Source organism: Mus caroli, unplaced genomic scaffold (assembly GCF_978045245.1).
Source record: "Mus caroli unplaced genomic scaffold, Mus_caroli_1 scaffold_14, whole genome shotgun sequence".
NCBI lineage: Eukaryota > Metazoa > Chordata > Mammalia > Rodentia > Muridae > Mus > Mus caroli.
Window position 1 is genome coordinate 96,871,818 of NW_028227269.1, and position 18,561 is coordinate 96,890,378.

Sequence of the window (18,561 nt, forward strand, 5' to 3'; positions counted from 1 at the left end):
TATGTAATTTATTTGTCATGATTTTTTTTCAATCATATCTGGGAGAAGAGGGTTTTTTTTTTTGTTTTGTTTGTTTTGTTTTGTTTTTTTATTGGACAGAAAAGTTGAGATGTAGCAGAATGCTCCCCTAATTGATTGGATACTAAAGATGACAAGAAGCCAATCACTGGGTGAGGAGGAGGCTGGCCTTCCTGTCTGAGAAAGGAAGGAGGAATGCAGGAGGAAGGCACTTCCTCTTGGATAGTGAGGGGAGCAAAAGCAGACAAAATGTAGACCGGAGACTGTTAGATCTGATGGCGGAATCCACCAGAATCCACCACCAGAAGATTCTAACATGGAATAGTTAATGAGTTTAGGACCACAGATTCTACACCCAGTGACTGTGTAATCTGTTGATTCTAAAGGGGGGCGGGGGGAGGCAGGCAGGCAGAGTCCACATCTGCAGAGTGCACTTTTGGGAACTACTGACAGAAGGATTCAACAACAAAAGCTCAAAAAGTTCATCCTCACAAGCTGGGTGAGAAAGGGGGAAAATGACGTCACACAAGCAAGTTCATCTTGCCAACGTCAAGGAGTCAGGTACCTTTCCATTACCAAGGTCTTGTTGAAAGCTCTAAATAACTCCGTTGGCTTTATCTATTTATGATATGCTGGGGTCTATGCAGGAAATGCCAATTGAGGTTAAACTGGATAAATATGTCAGTTCTGAGTCAAGATGGCTACAGTTATGTCAGGCTGAATCCAACCAGAAAAACCAAAAGTTTTAGAGATGATAGTGACACAATAAAGTAGATGTATTTAATGGCAGACATCTACACTTATTGAGGTCAAATATGAAAGTGTATAAAAAACAATTTTAAGAAAAAATTATAACCCATCCCTCTGTAAAAACCTACTGTTACTTTTTCACACTGGGAGTCAAACCTAGAGCCTTGTACATTCTAGGCAAGCACCCTAGCACCCTACTATTAATTATAGTCACTAAGTTAGGTAGGTTGGCCTTGAACTCACTCAAGCTCGGGAAGACTTTAAATCCATAATCCTCCTGCCTCAGCTGCCTTAACAATTAGGATTACACGTTTGTACCATCAAGCTCTTTAGAAATTTTGTATATGGTACAGAAAAACAGATCAGAGAGCTGGACACTGCACACTGTGTCAAGGATTACAAACTTCAGCCCAAGGAGCAGAAAGCCTTTGGAAAAAGGATGAATGCCAACAATGAGCCTTAAAAGGAATCTCGAGAATAAAGCTGGAAATGAGCTGGAAACTTCTTCCCTGCTGTAGCTTCCACTGTGCCAGGGGTGCTATACAGGTTGCTGGAGGAGAAAAAGTATCAGTGGTCTTACATAGTCACTCACAGATGAAGGAGGGGCACATAGGGCCCCACCCACCCAGCTAACAATTGGCTGTTGACATGTATGTTGGAAGAGAGGGAACTGTCTTCAGTTATGTAGCCACTAATGGCCCCAGTGGACTCCAGTAGAGTTTCAAACTCATAGTCACACAGAAGGCCCTGGTTACTCTCAGTGGTCAGAAAACAAAGCAAAACGCTCTGAGTGTGGGAAAGAGACTTATAGAGATGACGAAGGGTTGATGGAGGTGGGAGGAGGCTAAAACAGGGTAGGGAACGAGAGTAAGCAGAATTCACTGTGCATGTGTATGGACTTGTCAAAGTACAGCTTTAATTACTACAACAACATGGATCTCAATCCCAGCAGTGGGGATGGCTCTGAGATGGCAAGGAGGGCTGCTCCACTTTATTCCATCAGTCAGACGAGGTGATGGAAAAGCCCACACTAGAGCGTGACAGGAAAGTTGGAAGGAAGGAAATAAACTTGACAACTTCTGTGGAAGTGACTCTTAAAGAGAGGCAAAGTGAAAATGAATAAATCATTTCTGGCCTGGCCAACTGAGTTTACTGAGCTGGAGCTGAAAGATTTCATAAACACTGCTCGGTGAGTATGTTGTGGCTCTTCAGCACTGCTTCCTAAAGCCTGCACAGGATAGAATGAATGAATCTACCTGTAATTCAACATCAACCAGAAACAGTTTAAACATTGTTTGTTTGTTTGCTTAAGACAAGATCTCCCTATGTAGCTTTGGCTGGCCTAGAACTCATTAGGCAGGCCAGACTGGCTTTGAACCTAGCAATTCAACTGCCTGTTTCCTGACTGCTGGGATGAAAGGCATGTGCCACTGTGCCCAGCTTTTTAATACATTCCTTAAGCATTTATTAATTACACACATAAAAGGACATAGGTATTTTGTCAAAGATACAAACATGGAAACAAACATCCTGCTCAGCTACCTCTCTGAGTCCTGAGTTTTCTTAATAACAAAGGATGGAGACTGAAAACAATTCTACTGACAGGAGGAGTCAGGGTCCCAGGCTGTCACTCACAGCTTAGTGAGCACTGTAGTAAGAAGCCTTCTTCTTTTAAATATAAGATTTCTTTGTTATGTGTATGTGTGTGTATGCTTGCTTGAGGTTTGTGTACAACATTTGTGCAGGAGTAGGCAGAAGACAGAAGACCAAGTCAAATGTGAGTTCTGGGAGCCAAACCCAGTTCCTTTGCAAGAACAGCAGATCTCTTAGTCACTGAGTCATCTCTCCAACCTGTTTGCTAAGCATTCTTAATGCCCCAAGATAAAAGTTCTTGAGTTTAATTTTCCAACAAAACTATTTTTATAAGTATATTAATTTAATGAAACTAAAACTTGGACCACATATAAAAGAAGAAGGAAAGAAAGGATAGGTGATTAAGAGCAACGAGTACTATACACATTAACAAAACAAGAAATCACCGTTTCTGCTTCTACTCTAATCGCATACCTCACTCTAAGGACAGTGAATGACCCATCCTTCATTCCAAGGGCAAGATGAATTCCATCTACATTTACAGCAGCACACCGAATTGGCTCTTCCATATTACATCTTGCTATTAAAGCATGATCTACAAGGCTCCAAATCCTGTATAATTTAATTCAAAAATAAAAATGATTAATGTCTACTGTAAAAATTATGTCTGTAAGAATATTTCAAGATAAAACAATCTAGTTTAAAGGAAGACATTTGTCTCTATGAAAACAGCAATATTACTTATGATTAACATGAAAGAGTATCAGTTTTTTGTTGTTGTTGTTTTTAAAGTAACATAGCAGGGATGGCGAGATGATTCCAAAGGTAAAAGTGCGTGCAGCCCAGTCCCCAAAACCCATAATGGACGGAGAGAGGCAGCTTCCTAAAGTAGTCCTGACTTCCCTACACGTCACGGCACTCACGAGCCCACACGCCTGCTCTCACACACAGGCAGGAACAGTTTGTTGCTGTTGTTTAAATATAAAAACATACTGACATCACTATGACATCACTATGACCCAATTGTTAATCTGAAATATGTTAGTAATCTCTACCCTAATCAAAAGAGCTATTTCCTTAAATTACATATGTAAGACTGGGCGTGGTATTATATGCCTTTAAGCCCAGCATTAGAGAGGCAGAGGCAGGCAGATCTCTGAGTTAGTGGCCAGGCTGATCTACAAAAAGTGCCAGGTCAGCCAGAGTTACATAGTGAGACCCTTTCTCAAAAAGAGTATCTATGTAGGCTTTCAAATGGAGTACTTAAAATATTCAAATTCACAAACTATTCCAGACTATAATATTAAAAATTAGTAAGATAACTAGAAAAGACCTATCATTTGAAGAACAAAGATTATGATTTCAAATAACTTAAACAAAGAAAAATACCAATGAAGATCTAACATATTCAAATAAGTTATAACAAAACTTCACATCAAAACTTGTGAACCTGAGAGTAGAAAGCTGTCTCTGCAGTCAGAAGAGAGCACAGGTCTTTCAGAGGAACTGTGTTAAGATCCCAGCACACACACAGGTAGCCTGTAACCAGCTATAACTTCAGATCCAAGGGATCCAATACCCTCTTCTCACCTTCAATGCATACTTAATGCGCATGAAGCATACACATGCACACACATATAAATAATAAAATAATAAATTGTCACTGTGTCAATACAGAAATATGTAGGGACTATTTAGCTACATATGTTATAAAATGAAAGCTATAATTCAATAGCTTAATAATCTTAATAATCTTAGAAAAAGATCAGCAAAGAGAAATAGGTTTTTTATAATGATCTTATAAGTGTTATCTTTTTAAAAACTTGAGACTGTTTTATAGAAAAATAATTTTGTATACTAATCTTATATTCTTTTATATCCAAGATATTGTCTAATCCTTTTAAATTTATCTTTTATTTGTGTATATATATATTTGAGCTCATGCACACAGGTATCAGAGGAAGCCAAGAGACACCTTCAGATACAGTCAGTCAGTTGTGAGCTGCCCAACATGGCTGCTGGGAACTAAATTCTTGGTTCACTGAAAGGATAGCAAGTCTTCTTAACCCCTTTCAATTCCATGAATGTGTTTGCATTTTCTTTGGATGCGTCTACATATGCAGTCATATCGCCTACGTATAAAGTGTTTGTTTTCTAATCACTCTCCTTTACACTCTCAAGCTCCTGCCCAATCACCCCTACTCGGCCATCCTGTGCTGATGCATCCTGTCTTTCCGACCACAAAGTCTCAAGGCTACAACACTAACTGCTGCATGTGCTGAGGATTCTCGCTCTGTACCACAAGTGTCCGCAAACACATCCGTTGGGACAAAGCCTGGGACAAAAACCTGGCTGCGTGTTTTTATAGACTGAGAACAAAGGATGGATTTTACAAATTTTAATTGTTGAAAACCATAAAAGAATAAAACTTTAGAACACAATATACAAAGTTCAGATTTCATGTCTATAAATAGAGTATTATAAGAACACAGACACACTCATTTGTTTACACATTGCCTACAGCTTACATATACCCCAGAGGTAGATTTTTGAACCAATTTTACATTTACTTATTTGTGTGTATGTGTACGGATGGTCAGAGGCATTCACAATACACTGAAGGTGTACGGTCACAGGTACAGCCTTGTTGGAAGCGATCAGTTTTTATGTCTGTACTTGAGATTTCACGGTACCTTATTCTGTTTACCTAAGAAACGATTTACTTACCTGACTGAACGATCATCACTTCCGGTCACAGCCAAAGGCTTAGTAGGGTGAACAGCAAGCGCCCAAAGTTCACCTTCGCAATGCCCTTGCATAATTAGGAAAGGTTTATTTCTTTCATGCACAACAATTTCAAAGATTTCACTGTCCTGTGTTCCCACTAAAATGTGGTCACCTCGCCAACAAACACTCCTCACAGATAAACCTGGTAGAAAGCACATTAATTCCAATATTGTACTTAACATCAGTGCTACAGTCATAAAATACACACTTAATTGGAAATTAATTTTTGTATCTTTTATATCTTGGTTATAAGAGAGTACAAAAGTCTGAATATACACTCCCATTCTCTTCAATTGTTTGTGTTCTTTGCCATATAGAACAATAGATTTCTTTTTTCCAACACATAATTTCTACCCATCCTCTGGATACACTTTTTCCTTCGCCTTTGCGAGACAATTCAGAGTCAGACTCTGTTTATAGCCAAGGTGGCACAAGCACTTACAAACAGTGAGTGCCCAGGACCTGCCTTTAAAGACACTGCACTTTCTGTCTTTTGGTTGTTGTTGGTTTTTTTTGCTTTTTTTTTTCATAACAACCTGACTTTGTACTGTATTTCATTTCTTAAATCAGTTCATCAATATACTTAAGGAAAGAAAATTCATTTTTACTTTGTCTGCATTTTCCACAGTTCCTGTTGGCCCTCATCCCCATTTTTTTAAATTTATACAACATTGCCAATATAAGGACACCATATAACTCATAATATTCTCTTGAGAATAAAGTAAAAATGAATAACATTATTTTGTAAGCTTCAAAATAATGCTTATCAAAAGCTAGTGAAAACAGCAGTGACTGACATCTAAAGGCTTATTATATACTGAATTTTCTAAATAACTCATGTGTATTAATCAATCTAATAGGAGATATTTGTAGTGATCTTAATTTACAGATGAAGCTAAACAATTAGTGCAGAGTTTCATCTCTCTCCAGTAACACAAATATAATTTAAATATATTACCAATAAATATAATCTAAATGCGTTACTTCCAATATTAGACTTATAATTCAAACGTTAGTGACCAATGATTACTAATATGTTACACTGAGAACCTATTTTATTATGTCTATTTTTAAATCCCCTAATTTCTGAAAAAGTAAGCTTTAAGTAAAGGAAAATATGACTTAAATCATCATTAACAAAAGTTTACCAGTTTCCAATATATTTTATTTGCACAATTATTTGACAAATAGTTCTATTTAGCATTGTCACAGTAAAATATTTTCAAAATCCACAGTTTAAAAGAGTAAATGTCTATCAAATGTTTCTGTAGATTTTATTTTAGTAGGCATTAGACACACAAAAAGGATATTTGTCATAATAGCACAAAATATCAGCCAAAGTCCTCCAGATGGAATGTATAGAAAACATATGTTTACACTAAGAGAGCACCACTGCCTTATTGACAATTAGCTTAGCATAACTCATTCATGTTATTATTACCTTTGTATCCTTGTTCTGTTTCCCTGAGATCAATCACAGTAATTGGTTTAAAAGTTAAATCCCAAAGACGAATACAGCCATCTCTGCCACCAGTAGCAAAGCCTTCTTCACAAGAATTCATACTAAAAATCCCTGCCTAGGTGAAGGTAGAAAATGACTTAAAAACATGAACTTTTTAAGAACATCTACTAAATAAAGGTAAAAAAAATCCATTCAGCAATGTTTTTTAATAAATACAAACAAACCAGAAAACATACCAAAAAATCTAAAATATACCATTAGGAAGTCAACATGTAATTGAGGCAGTATTTAATAATATGTACATAACACAGAAGAATATTAAATATTATACTGTATATAAAATTCTAAAAGGCAAAACTCTAAATATAATAAATAAATGCAAAAATCATAGTGCTCATGTGACTTTGAGCTATAAAACCTGTCATATATGATAAGAAAACCATAAACCATAAAGGAACAACTTTTACTTTCTTGTGCGTAAGTGCAGTCCTAGGGATTGAACGCAGGGCTCTACAACGCTAGGCCAGCAGTCACTCCCTGAGCCACCTCCCTGGCCCTTAACTGCAATGTATATGCTGAAAAAGTATATATCTCTAATGTACACATGAACAAAAACCAAGTACAGCCAACCCAAGAAGAATAAAAGGCGAAAAGGATAATCAATAAAAAAGGAAAATTCAAGGAAGTTGACATTTTTCTTCAAGATGATAGCAAAAATTACAACATTCTATACTGAAAAATGTTACAGAAAAGCTAGTGTTTCTATATATTAAAGGATAAAACATGAATTGTCACACATTTTGTGAAAAGAATACTATTTTTGTCTCCAGACATTCCCACAGAGCAAGTCATTCATAAATGGTTCTTAGAGCATCAGTACTTTCCACATGAAACCTCTCCAACCCCAACACACTGTTGGAGGAGTGATGATTCAATTGCTAAACAGCTTAAATACAAAACCACACAAAACTTTTAATAATACATTTCTGTGAGTGAACTATATGAAAATCTTATGAGTAAAAAAAAAAAATTCCAGGGACTAGAGAGATGGCTCAGGGGTTAAGGTCAAACCCTATCATCTACGTGGAGGCTCACACTGGTGTGTAACCCCAGTTCCAGAGGATCCTACACCTTCATCTGGCCTCCAAAAGGTACGAGGCACACACATGGTACACAGATACACATTCAAACAAAACACCCATATGCACCAAGTAAACAAACATTTAACCAACTAAAAAATTAAATCCCTCTGCTCTGGCTTAATGACTATTTTTTCCTACATGTTCCAAAATTGCCTACTGGATAAATTGGCCTTAACAACACAAGCTATATTTTAATGCAGCTAGTCTAGAACACTCTATGGCTAAAGTCAAAAAGCTTTATTACTCTGCACTATTCTGAAAAATACACTGTTATAACAACAGTTTTAGGAAGATGATAATTATACTAATTTAATAAATATATATGAGTCTAATTGTATGGTTCTTAATTGAAATCAAATAAGCCATTAGAATAACATTTTTTTTAAAAAAAACTGACCTGACTAGAGATAGGCTATATTAGATAGCTTGTTTTTAAGAAAGCTAGGTGGCAAACAGCTAAACGTGTTTAAATTATTCAAATATACTTACAGTATGGGCTCCTTGTATTGTTCGTATAAGGTTGATTCCTTTCCATACATATATATCCCCATTGAGTGCACCAGAATATGTTAGTTCATCCCGAGCACAGGCGAGGCACAATATTGTCTGAAGGTCACCTGTTTTACCAAAAACTCCGCGTTTTGGGGTCAGAGCATTTCCACACAAACTCCAGAACTAAAACGTATACATTATAAGCATATTATCAAATAATGCTTATAAAACCAAGTCATATATTTTCAATAATTCAATACTCTACTATGGTAGCAGACTAGAAATTGCCTAAGTGGTTGTCTTATGATAAAATAGCATTCAATGCGTATATCCTCATCCTAGGGTTGTCACAGCTGTTTTAGCAGATTAGTCACTAGTTTCAATCTTTATCTGTAAGTGTAAGGAATTTGAGCTAACATTTTCCTTAAAGCTATTTTTGGTGGGGAGAGGGATGAGAGTGGAGGGCAAAGAAATAGATGGGGGAGGAATAACTAACATGAAAGATGTCTGAAAAAGCCATATGGAGACATACTAGTTCATAAGCTTCCTCTGTGTGTGTGTGTGAGTGTGTGTGAGTGAGTGTGTGTGTGTGTGAGTGTGTATGTGAGTGTGTGTGTGTGTGTGTGTGTGTGTATCTTCATACAAAAGAGTCATCCTTCACAAGGGATAATATTCCTCCCAGAGCAAAAGGATGCCAAATAAAAAGCCTAGTGCTAAGTATAATTGTTCGTGAGCTGTTGATCAGATGTGTTTTAGATTCTGGCAAACCAATATAGGCTACTGCCACTCTTTCTGGTTGCCCACCAGAACTTGATATTAAGACTCGATTGCTGAAGAGAACATACCCTATGGACACGGGTCACATAGAAATCAGGTTGGTACTATCCAGAAAGTTTTATCCCCGCTTGTTAGCTTTCATGGCATCAGAATAAACCTCTGGGAGGGAAAAGCCATCAAACAGTCTTGCCCGGCTGTGAACCCCATGAGGATAACAATGATCAGCATGCCTTGAGTGCAACAGTGTCATGGATGTTAAAGAACTAACCAACCACTTTTTGATATAATTCTCACCTCACAAGAGGAAGCAAATGCCTAGTGCTGTTAATCTGGCCATACACCTATAACTGGGAGCTCACAGGACAAGGCCTGCTTATACTATTGCCAAATGGACACTGGACCAAACTGCCATCTAGTTGGGTATCTCCATGCACATAAATTAGTGCAGACATCATCAAATAGCTTTGTGCAGTGATGACAGTAAACACAGACACTGTCACTGTGCAAGCAATAAGTGTCTGAACTGCCCAAACACAAACGGGACACCTACAATACCCCAAGCCTTGGGAATCAGTGGCAAAAAGGGAAAAGGTATAAGAGCCAGAGGTCAGGGAGGATGGGATGAAAACAGTGACTTCTGGAAAGAACAGAGTGCCGAACTCTTAAACTCACAGCCGCTGTGGCTGCATGCTTAGCTAAGGCCTGCAACCAAGCCAGTCAACGTTCGAGCATGGAGAATGCAGGGACTCAGGAGCCCCTCGTCCTACAGTTTAGAACTTCTAGTGGAGGGAGAGTCAGGGTTGTTTTGTTTTGTTCTGCAATGGCATGGGTGCCGTAGTTCAACCATGCGTCAGTGGATAGCCTCACACACTGGTTATATATGGGCATCTCAAATTCATCTCATGCAGTTATTAAAAAAAAAAAAAAAAACAAGAAACAACAGACAAGAGTGGGAGTAGTTGGAGTGGAAGGGGATGGGTCTGGGAGAGGAGTGGAAGTGAATATGATCAAGATGTGTGTGTGTGTGTGTGTGAAATTCTCAAAGAATGAATAAAAAGAATATTTCAAAAAAGCCATGTTTTCAAAAAAAAATCTACAAGCAATTTAGGCTAAAAAGTTGGGAGTTAGAAATGAAAATGAAGACAAAGGCTGGGAATATAGCTCAATGGGAGGCCATTTGCCTAGTATGTACAAGGCCCTGGTTTCAATCTCCAGAACCAAAAAGGTAGTGAAAAAAGCACCAAGTACCACATACTCGGGAAAATGAACCAAAGGTTATGTCAAGTCTGATGCTAAAGGTTAAGACAGGGGAGAGGACAGAAAGAAAGAATAGATGTTGCTCTCATGGATAGTCTCAACCTGAATAGCAGCTTTGTAAAACTAAAAAATAAGATATGCATTACAAATAATCTACTTATCCTTGGGAGAAGATAAACTCAAGCATGAATCGTCATAGCCAGCCTTATTGTTTTATTATACAGTGTTCAGTACTTTTTATAGTTTGCACAGAGAAATAACCTAAACATGATAAAGCAGGGAATTATACACAGAATAGTTCTATATAAAGAAATTGGGTGCCCAAAATATTATTTTATAAGTAAATTACCATGTAATATATTTTTAATTTTATATCCTTAAATTTTAAAGCCTGAAGCTTCACAGAACTAAAACTTATAATACTTATCTATTCACATAACTAGTGAGTACTTTAATGTGTGAAATTCAATGCCTTCTAAACCTAAAAGCACATCTATAATTTATATTCACAGGAATAGCTGGCCTTGTCCTTTCCCCCAGTCCCAATCTGATGCCATTATTTTTCTTCTGGCTCTGTGAATCTCAGTCTTGACCTCCCATTAGAACCACCTGGGGAGACTTACAATTCGTGAACACTCACTGAGATGAAATGAAATACAATCTTTGAGGAATAAAGTCTAGGTTTACAAATGCCTTTGAGACTCAGCAGGAGCTAAGTCTTCTGTTCTAGAATCGGATCAGTCCTGTCAAATAGAATCTCAGTGAAAATGGAAATCTCTCCCTTCTCTACACATATGTGTATATATGAATAAATGCATGTGTGTCAAATATACATATGCATGGTTTCCAATACAGTGGACCCCAGAAACATGTGGCTCTTAAGTATTTGAGATATGAATAATGACTGAGTGAATGAACTTTAAATTTCATTTTATTTGAGTTTACATTTAAATTCCCATTAGTTTTAGTGTGGTCTGTCTTGGCAGTTCAGATTTAGATCATCTTTGGGACTTAGTTTCCTCGCTAGTACCACCGGCACAAAAGTACTACCTTACTAGTCATTGTCACTACCAAAGGAAATGTAATTCACAATAGAGTTTGATCTCAGAAGATGAGTTCTTAAAAAAAAAAGATGAAAATAAGAGTTCTAGCTTCATTTACAATGTAAGTTATAAGATCTCTTTATAGTTAATTTAGATATTATATTATCTAATATATAATTATAATATATAGATTAAACATTATATGTTTAACACACAGTTGGTAAATTAATATATATATATATATATATATATATATATATATATATCTCAAGTACTATATCAAGAATTATCTTAGATAAAGACAAAGATCTCTGTCTCCCCAGTGTTTAAAATATATGCCTAAAGCCTTGAGGAGTGAGTGGAGGACACAAACAGATGAGCCTGTCAGAACACAGACTCTTACTCATTAGGAATTAACTGTTTCAGGAGCAACTATATAAGACAAGAGAAACAAATATCTGGCATTTGCACCAGACACCAGTGACTTAAAGCTAACTATAAAAATACTGTTTGGGGATGGTGAGATGGCTCAGTGGGTAAGAGCACCCGACTGCTCTTCCAAAGGTCCGAAGTTCAAATCCCAGCATCCGTAATGAAATCTGACTCCCTCTTCTGGTGTGTCTGAAGACAGCTACAGTGTACTTACATATAATAAAAATAAATAAATCTTAAAAAAAAAATACTGTTTGGATGTTATCTCTTAGAAGCTGGTTCTTTTCTAAAGAGAGACAGGGAGTGGATCTGGAGGCCTCCCCAGAGGTGGGGAGGAATGGGAGGAAAAGAAGGGGTTTATAATCAGGATATACTACATGAGGAAAGAATTTATTTTCAATAAAAGAAAAAAATGTAAAAAGAATGAATATCACCAGTGACTTTATAGGCTTCAAGACCTAACTATATAGTGTAAAAACCTATAGCTTGCATAAGCAAATACACAGTAATTATCAAGGTAAAAGTCCCTTGAGCATGAAAAGCATTTAGTTTTTTTGGTTTGTTTTGTTTTGTTTTTGTTTTTTGAGACAGGGTTTTTCTGTATAGCCCTGGCTGTCCTGGAACTCACTTTGTAGACCAGGCTGGCCTCGAACTCAGAAATCCGCCTGCCTCTGCCTCCCAAGTGCTGGGATTAAAGGCGTGAGCCACCATGCCCAGCATGAAAAGCATTTGAACAAATGCTGCTAGGAGGATGGTAAGCACTGTCATAGGTTCAAAATGTGAAAAAGACAAAACAAAGCAAACCAAACCTCAAAGGGGTGAAGTGACTCCCACAGGTTATGTGTCCAGTAAGTAGTGGTAGTAACTATCTATGTCACTTCTATGAGACAATACTATCTCTACAGATGAAAAACTCTTAGATGTTTGGTTCCTATTCACAATAGATTTTTCCTCATTAGACTATTTCCTTATGGACATTATTCATCAATTCCCTTAAAAAACTTATATCCTTATAATGTCTCAAATAACTATACAACAAGCACTGACTAGACATGACATGAGTAGTAAAAAGTTGACATATTAAAACAAGTCCTGTTAGAATTCCCTAACTATCTTAAGTGGCTAATGGGGAAGTGAATACACATATTCACCAGGCAACCAAAAATGACTGCTATAAACGAGGGGCCTTCATGTACCTTGATGTGTTTTACACCACAGCTGACGAGTTTATTTGGCTGGTACAAATCCCAAGAAATATCAAATATCTGTAAACAAATCAGATCAATGGTTAAAATACTTTCAGTATCACCTAAGAACTTTGCCCAATTAAGGGGGCTAAGCCTTCATCTACCAGAAACTACATATGAACTCTCAATAACAATCAAAATCCTACATTTTAAAAATCTTATGAGGAAAAAAAGTAAGAATGGTAATAAGGAATTTATTATTTTGGCTAACTTTACAGAGAACTAGTAAAGTAAAATTCAACATGTATTTCTTTTTAATTTTTAAAGAATACTTTGACCTAAGAAAATAACATGAATGGATCAACAGAAATAGAATATAAGGTTGGTGCCTGAGAATTTTTACAGAGGCAAAATTCCAAATGGTGCAGCAATATATAATTTTAAATGTACATGAACAACATCATTTTACCCTTAACTATAATATATATGCAACACACTGTTAAATCAAACTTAACAGACCATATAGTTTTAAAGTTGATATCTGAATAATTTATATTTTCATATGTACAATTCTTTAAATAGTACAAATTAAGGATCTGTAGTCTTTATATTTTAAAAATTCTGTTCAAAAGAGAAAAAAAGTATATTTTTTACTGAAGCAAACAGAGATAAATTCCAAACTAATGCTGTACACAGTGGATCATGTGTCTTAGTCCTATGATAGATAATCTCACATTTTTACTTGATTTTTATTTATATGCATGTATATATAGGCACCTTTACCTGCTGAGCCATCTCACCAGGCCACAATCTAAGATCTTATGGATATTTATAATCGTGTAATTTAAACTGTACTTTAAAAGTTACATTAATATTTCACATTTAAAGTTCTCCCATCTAAAGTATACAAACCAATGGTTCTTAGTATGTTCACAGAAATGTTCAACTGTAACTATATTTGGTTTTAGAAAATTGTAATCAGCTAAGAAATTTATTCTACACTTCCCTTCCCTTCCCTCCCTTCCCTCTCCCCTATAATTATGTGAATTTTTACAAATTGTGTAACTTTTATTACCTGTGGTTCCATGACAATGGCACGACACAGAAGACCCTGTGAACTCTCAGCCAGTCTTTTCCTGCCAAGTATTCATTAGAAAGCCAAAAGGAGAATACTCACTCGGTCGGTGTGACCTGGAGCCATAGACAGCATTCTCCCCCTTTTCCAGTCCCAAACACAAACTGCATTCTTTGAATCGAGTCCAACTGAAACCAAGCGCTGGATTTTGTCCAAGAAATTTAGGCGGGAATAAAAAGACAACCCAAATAACTACCAAATTATAAATAGCAAATATGTTCTACTTGTAACATCAAAATATACGCATTCATATTTCAGATGGCCTTTAAGGCAGACAGATGTATTCATTGCATTAATATTTGTACATGCATTTAGTTTTTCATGCTAAGTAAAAAGAAAAACTATCAGTCTTATGAATATCCAGAAAGTATCCTAGTCAAACTCCAGCCAAAAGCTAAAGCTTCTAGATACATTATGGTGGTGTGAATGGAAAAAAAAAAAATTGAGAACAACAAAGGATCCTTGGTGAGAATCCTGGAGGGAGGAACATTTACTATGAAGTAAAGCAGGGAGAGAGAGCTTGGTTACCAGGCTCTTTGGGTTCATTTGTTTGTTGCTTTGTTGTTTTACTGAACGCTGGAAAGGAATGTGGGAGAAAGTCCAGGGAATCTACCCAAGAGAGGGATTGGACTGGAGTCTGACCAAAGGAATAGGCTTCTCAGAATAGGAACCATGAGAAGAAATTCCTGCTCAAAAAACGGGTGATTGTGAAGAAGAAGAAAACTCTTCATGAACACCTGAAAGCTCAAGCAGCCCTCACACTGCAGTGACCTGAGTTTACCGGGGTCACGAACCCTCAGCTGGGGAAGCCCTTTTAGAGGGCTTCCAAGGTCTGGCGTGTTTTTTGAGAAATTGCAGTAGCATAGCACAGGCAATACAAATCAAATGTGGGGTAACACAACTTTTACTCCATCCTTTAATGAACTCCTACAGATAGAAATTCAGTAAGAATAAGCTACAGACTGAAAACAAACCAGACCTTCCAGCACAAACCCAGGGAGCTGAGACCAGAGGGAAAATAAGCAGGCCTCAACAAGTAACAAAACACACAACCCTGGAATTAGATAAACAATATAAAACAAGCTTAACATACACAAAAAATATATAACTAAAGTTTCAGAATATCCACAGAAGAACAAAGAGTAGCAAAGTATAAAAAGTACTTAAAGATACACAGAGAAACACAGGACTTCTTCCAACGAAAAGTAGATGAGATGAAGCTAAAAACTCCATCGAAGAGTTGAATAAATTAGAAAGACATAAGAAGGTGCAGTTGACATGATGAGTTAACATGGAAGATGGAACTCTAGTCAAGAAGAAACATCACAGTCTGAATGTGACCACTGCTGTGACATACAGAAAGCTGTACAAAAAGATATGAAGCAAGCATTTCAATGGTAACCAAAGCACTTACCATTTACAAGGATGTGAATTCACATTCACAAGAATATGAATTATGAAAGAGGGGAGAGATGACTAGGCTTCACTTAGGAGACAATTTCTTCATTGGGGTACATAAAGATTTGTGTTTTTGTTTAACTGGCAAGATCCTGAAGTTTAGAAGCTAGGATAGCTAATATGTAGGACACAGATAAAGCTGAAAAAAATCTGTCAACAGGTGAGATTTTTGAACACCATCCTTCCTGTGTATAGGGCAATAAACTTAAGACCATGAAAAGAAGAAATTCCAGAAAAAGAACAAATAATGGGGAAATAAAGGCAAACAAGTGATCAGTACTATCTCGAATTCCCAATAGCTACACTGAAGGTATGTCTGTGAAGCTCATGGGTATGAAAGGCCCCTGGATGGTAATACCTAAGCAGAGAATGGTTAATGTTGCACAAATGCTTGATATCTTCATCACATTCTTAATTTACCATAAGCCATAATTAGCTTTACAAATCCATATACTCTGTTCAAATGAAAAACGTCACCTAGTGTCCAGTTAGAAAAGCTTTGACTGGATATAATTAAGATTTAAATCAAATGGGCTCAGTTCTAGTATGGAGGTTGTATGGTCTCATTATTTTGTAAGAATTAACCATTTTGTTGTTATGAAGAAAAATTATAAATGTTACAGAAGATGTAGGGCTTAATGGAGTAATACTGGTCATATTATACTAGACCCACTATAAGTTAAGATCTGGAAGAAAATAAAATTCAAGAATAATGCACTTAAGGTATATCTAGAGATTAAGACAATAAAGGTCCTGGCAAAACCTGGGAATACCCTACTCTCTAGGCACATACTAATTGCAAAACTTACCCTTGTTCTGATCAGTACCTAAAGACAGAGGTAAAATGGATGGACCTGGAGGGCATCACCCTGAGTGAGGTAACCCAATCACAAAAGAACTCAAATGATATGATCTCACTGAGAAGTGGATATTAGCCCAGAAACTTAGAATACCCAAGATATAAGATACAATTTGCAAAACATATGAAACTCAAGAAGAATGAAGACCAAAATGTGGACACTTTGCCCCTTCTTAGAATTGGGAACAAAACACCCATGGAAGGAGTTACAGAGACAAAGTTTGGAGCTGTGATGAAAGGATGGACCATCTAGAGACTGCCGTATCCAGGGATCCATCCCATAATCAGCCTCCAAACGTTGACACCATTGCATACACTAGCAAGCGTTTGCTGAAAGGACCCTGATATAGCTGTCTCTTGTGAGACTAGGCCGGGGCCTAGCAAACACAGAAGTAGATGCTCACAGTCAGCTATTGGATGGATCACAGGGCCCCCAATGGAGGAGCTAAAGAAAGTACCCAAGGAGCTAAAGGGAACTGCAACCCTATAGGTGGAACAACATTATGAACTAACCAGTACCTCGGAGCTTTTGACTCTAGCTGCATATGTATCAAAAGATGGCCTAGTCGGCCATCACTAGAAAGAGAGGCCCATTGGACATGCAAACTTTATATGCCCCAGTACAGGGGAACGCCAGGGCCAAAAAGTGGGAGTGGGTGGGTAGGGGAGTTGGGGGGGGAGGTTATGGGGGACTTTTGGGATAGCATTGGAAATGTAAATGAGGAAAATACCTAATAAAAAATATTTAAAAAGAAAAAAAAAAGACAGAGGTAAACTGATACATTTTATTTGTGTCAACTCATGGGCTTTTCATGGAATTAGACTTAAAAACTACCTCATCCTTTGCTCAGTCTAGAAAGAAGCAGAGGGTTTTTTTTTTTTTGTTTTTTTGTTGTTGTTTTGTTTTTCCGGGACAGGGTTTCTCTGTGTAGCCCTGGCTGTCCTGGAACTCACTCTGTAGACCAGGCTGGCCTTGAACTCAAAAATCCACCTGCCTCTGCCTCCCAAGTGCTGGGATTAAAAGTGTGGGCCACCACACCACTGCCTGGCTAGGAGCAGAGTTTTAACTCTAACTCTGTGTCTGTTAGAAATAACTGTGGGCTGGGGAGATGGCCCAGCGGGTGAAGTGCTTACAGCGTAAGCATGAGGAAGTAAGGTCAGATTCCCAGCACCGCAGTAAAGAGCTGAGCATTACAGCACAGATCTGTAGCCTCAGCCCCACGGGGCACAGACAGGTGGCTCTGGGGTCTCCCTAGCCAGTCAGAATAGGTGAAAATTCAAGTTTATGCCTTCCTCCTTGCATTGCTATGGGATCTTCAGTTCCTGCTTGCTATGGATTTCTATAAATAGACTTTTCAGGCCTTAATTATCTTCAAGAAGACAGGCCACTAGTATTAATATGCATATTCAGCTCAATTCTGAGAAAGCCTTTAGAAAAAGACCATTTAAGCCTTGCTACCTTGAAGGAAGCTCACCAATTGGATAAATCCTAAATGTTTACATATGCTTTCAAATCTGGCAGAAAATGAAAACATTAAACATTTTCTATTCAATATCTTATAAGGAGTTTACAAACAGGTATGTTAATTCAAATATATTTTTCAAATTATAACATTAAAATGCTTTCCTTATCTTAAATTACCACGAGTTCTTCACATTAACTGCACTTGTTAAAGGATGAATTCCTTTTGCTAAATAAACAGTTACCTCCTAGGTTACATGTTTGGGAGGCAGTAAAGCATTGCTGTTCAAACCACGAGCTTTGCAGTATGAGACCTGGTTCCTACTCTGGTTCCCCTCACTAGCTGTTAACCTGAGACAAGTTATTCGACCTTTCTCAGGCTCAGTTTTTCTGCAAAATAGAGATAATAATAGAATCTATTTCACAGGGTTGTCACAAGGATTGAATGAGAAAATGCAGACTTAGGGAAATGCATACCTCGTACATAGTGTGAGCCCTGTATCTCTATGGATTTCTAAGTTTAGCTGTTTAATAATATGTCCTCATGAAACCATGATGACAAAATAATGATTTCTCATGGAAATTGCTCAAAGTAAGCAAGGCTGAGTGCTTTCAAACAGTAAGAGCTATGGAAGTGGTTTCTCCTCAGAAGACACATCTCAGCAATTCAATACATTTTATGTAAAAATTCAGAAGAAATTATGTAT

At 37.2% G+C, this 18,561-nt stretch overlaps 1 protein-coding gene across 5 annotated transcripts in view; it reads right to left on the minus strand.

The window, feature by feature from the left end:
* Positions 1-18,561, minus strand: part of Eml5 (EMAP like 5) — a 114,606-nt gene that overhangs the window by 80,039 nt on the left and 16,006 nt on the right. For all 5 annotated transcript variants that reach the window (XR_015045253.1, XM_085830612.1, XM_085830611.1 and 2 more), the window contains exons 3-8: positions 14,118-14,216; positions 12,950-13,018; positions 8,242-8,427; positions 6,590-6,725; positions 5,089-5,290; positions 2,836-2,973 (exon numbers count right to left, since the gene is read on the minus strand). Coding sequence is in view for 4 of the 5 variants with exons in the window: in XM_085830612.1 (XP_085686738.1) it covers positions 2,836-2,973; positions 5,089-5,290; positions 6,590-6,725; positions 8,242-8,427; positions 12,950-13,018; positions 14,118-14,216 (830 nt within the window). In the remaining variant the exon portion in view is untranslated. The remainder of the gene's footprint in view (positions 1-2,835; positions 2,974-5,088; positions 5,291-6,589; positions 6,726-8,241; positions 8,428-12,949; positions 13,019-14,117; positions 14,217-18,561) is intronic.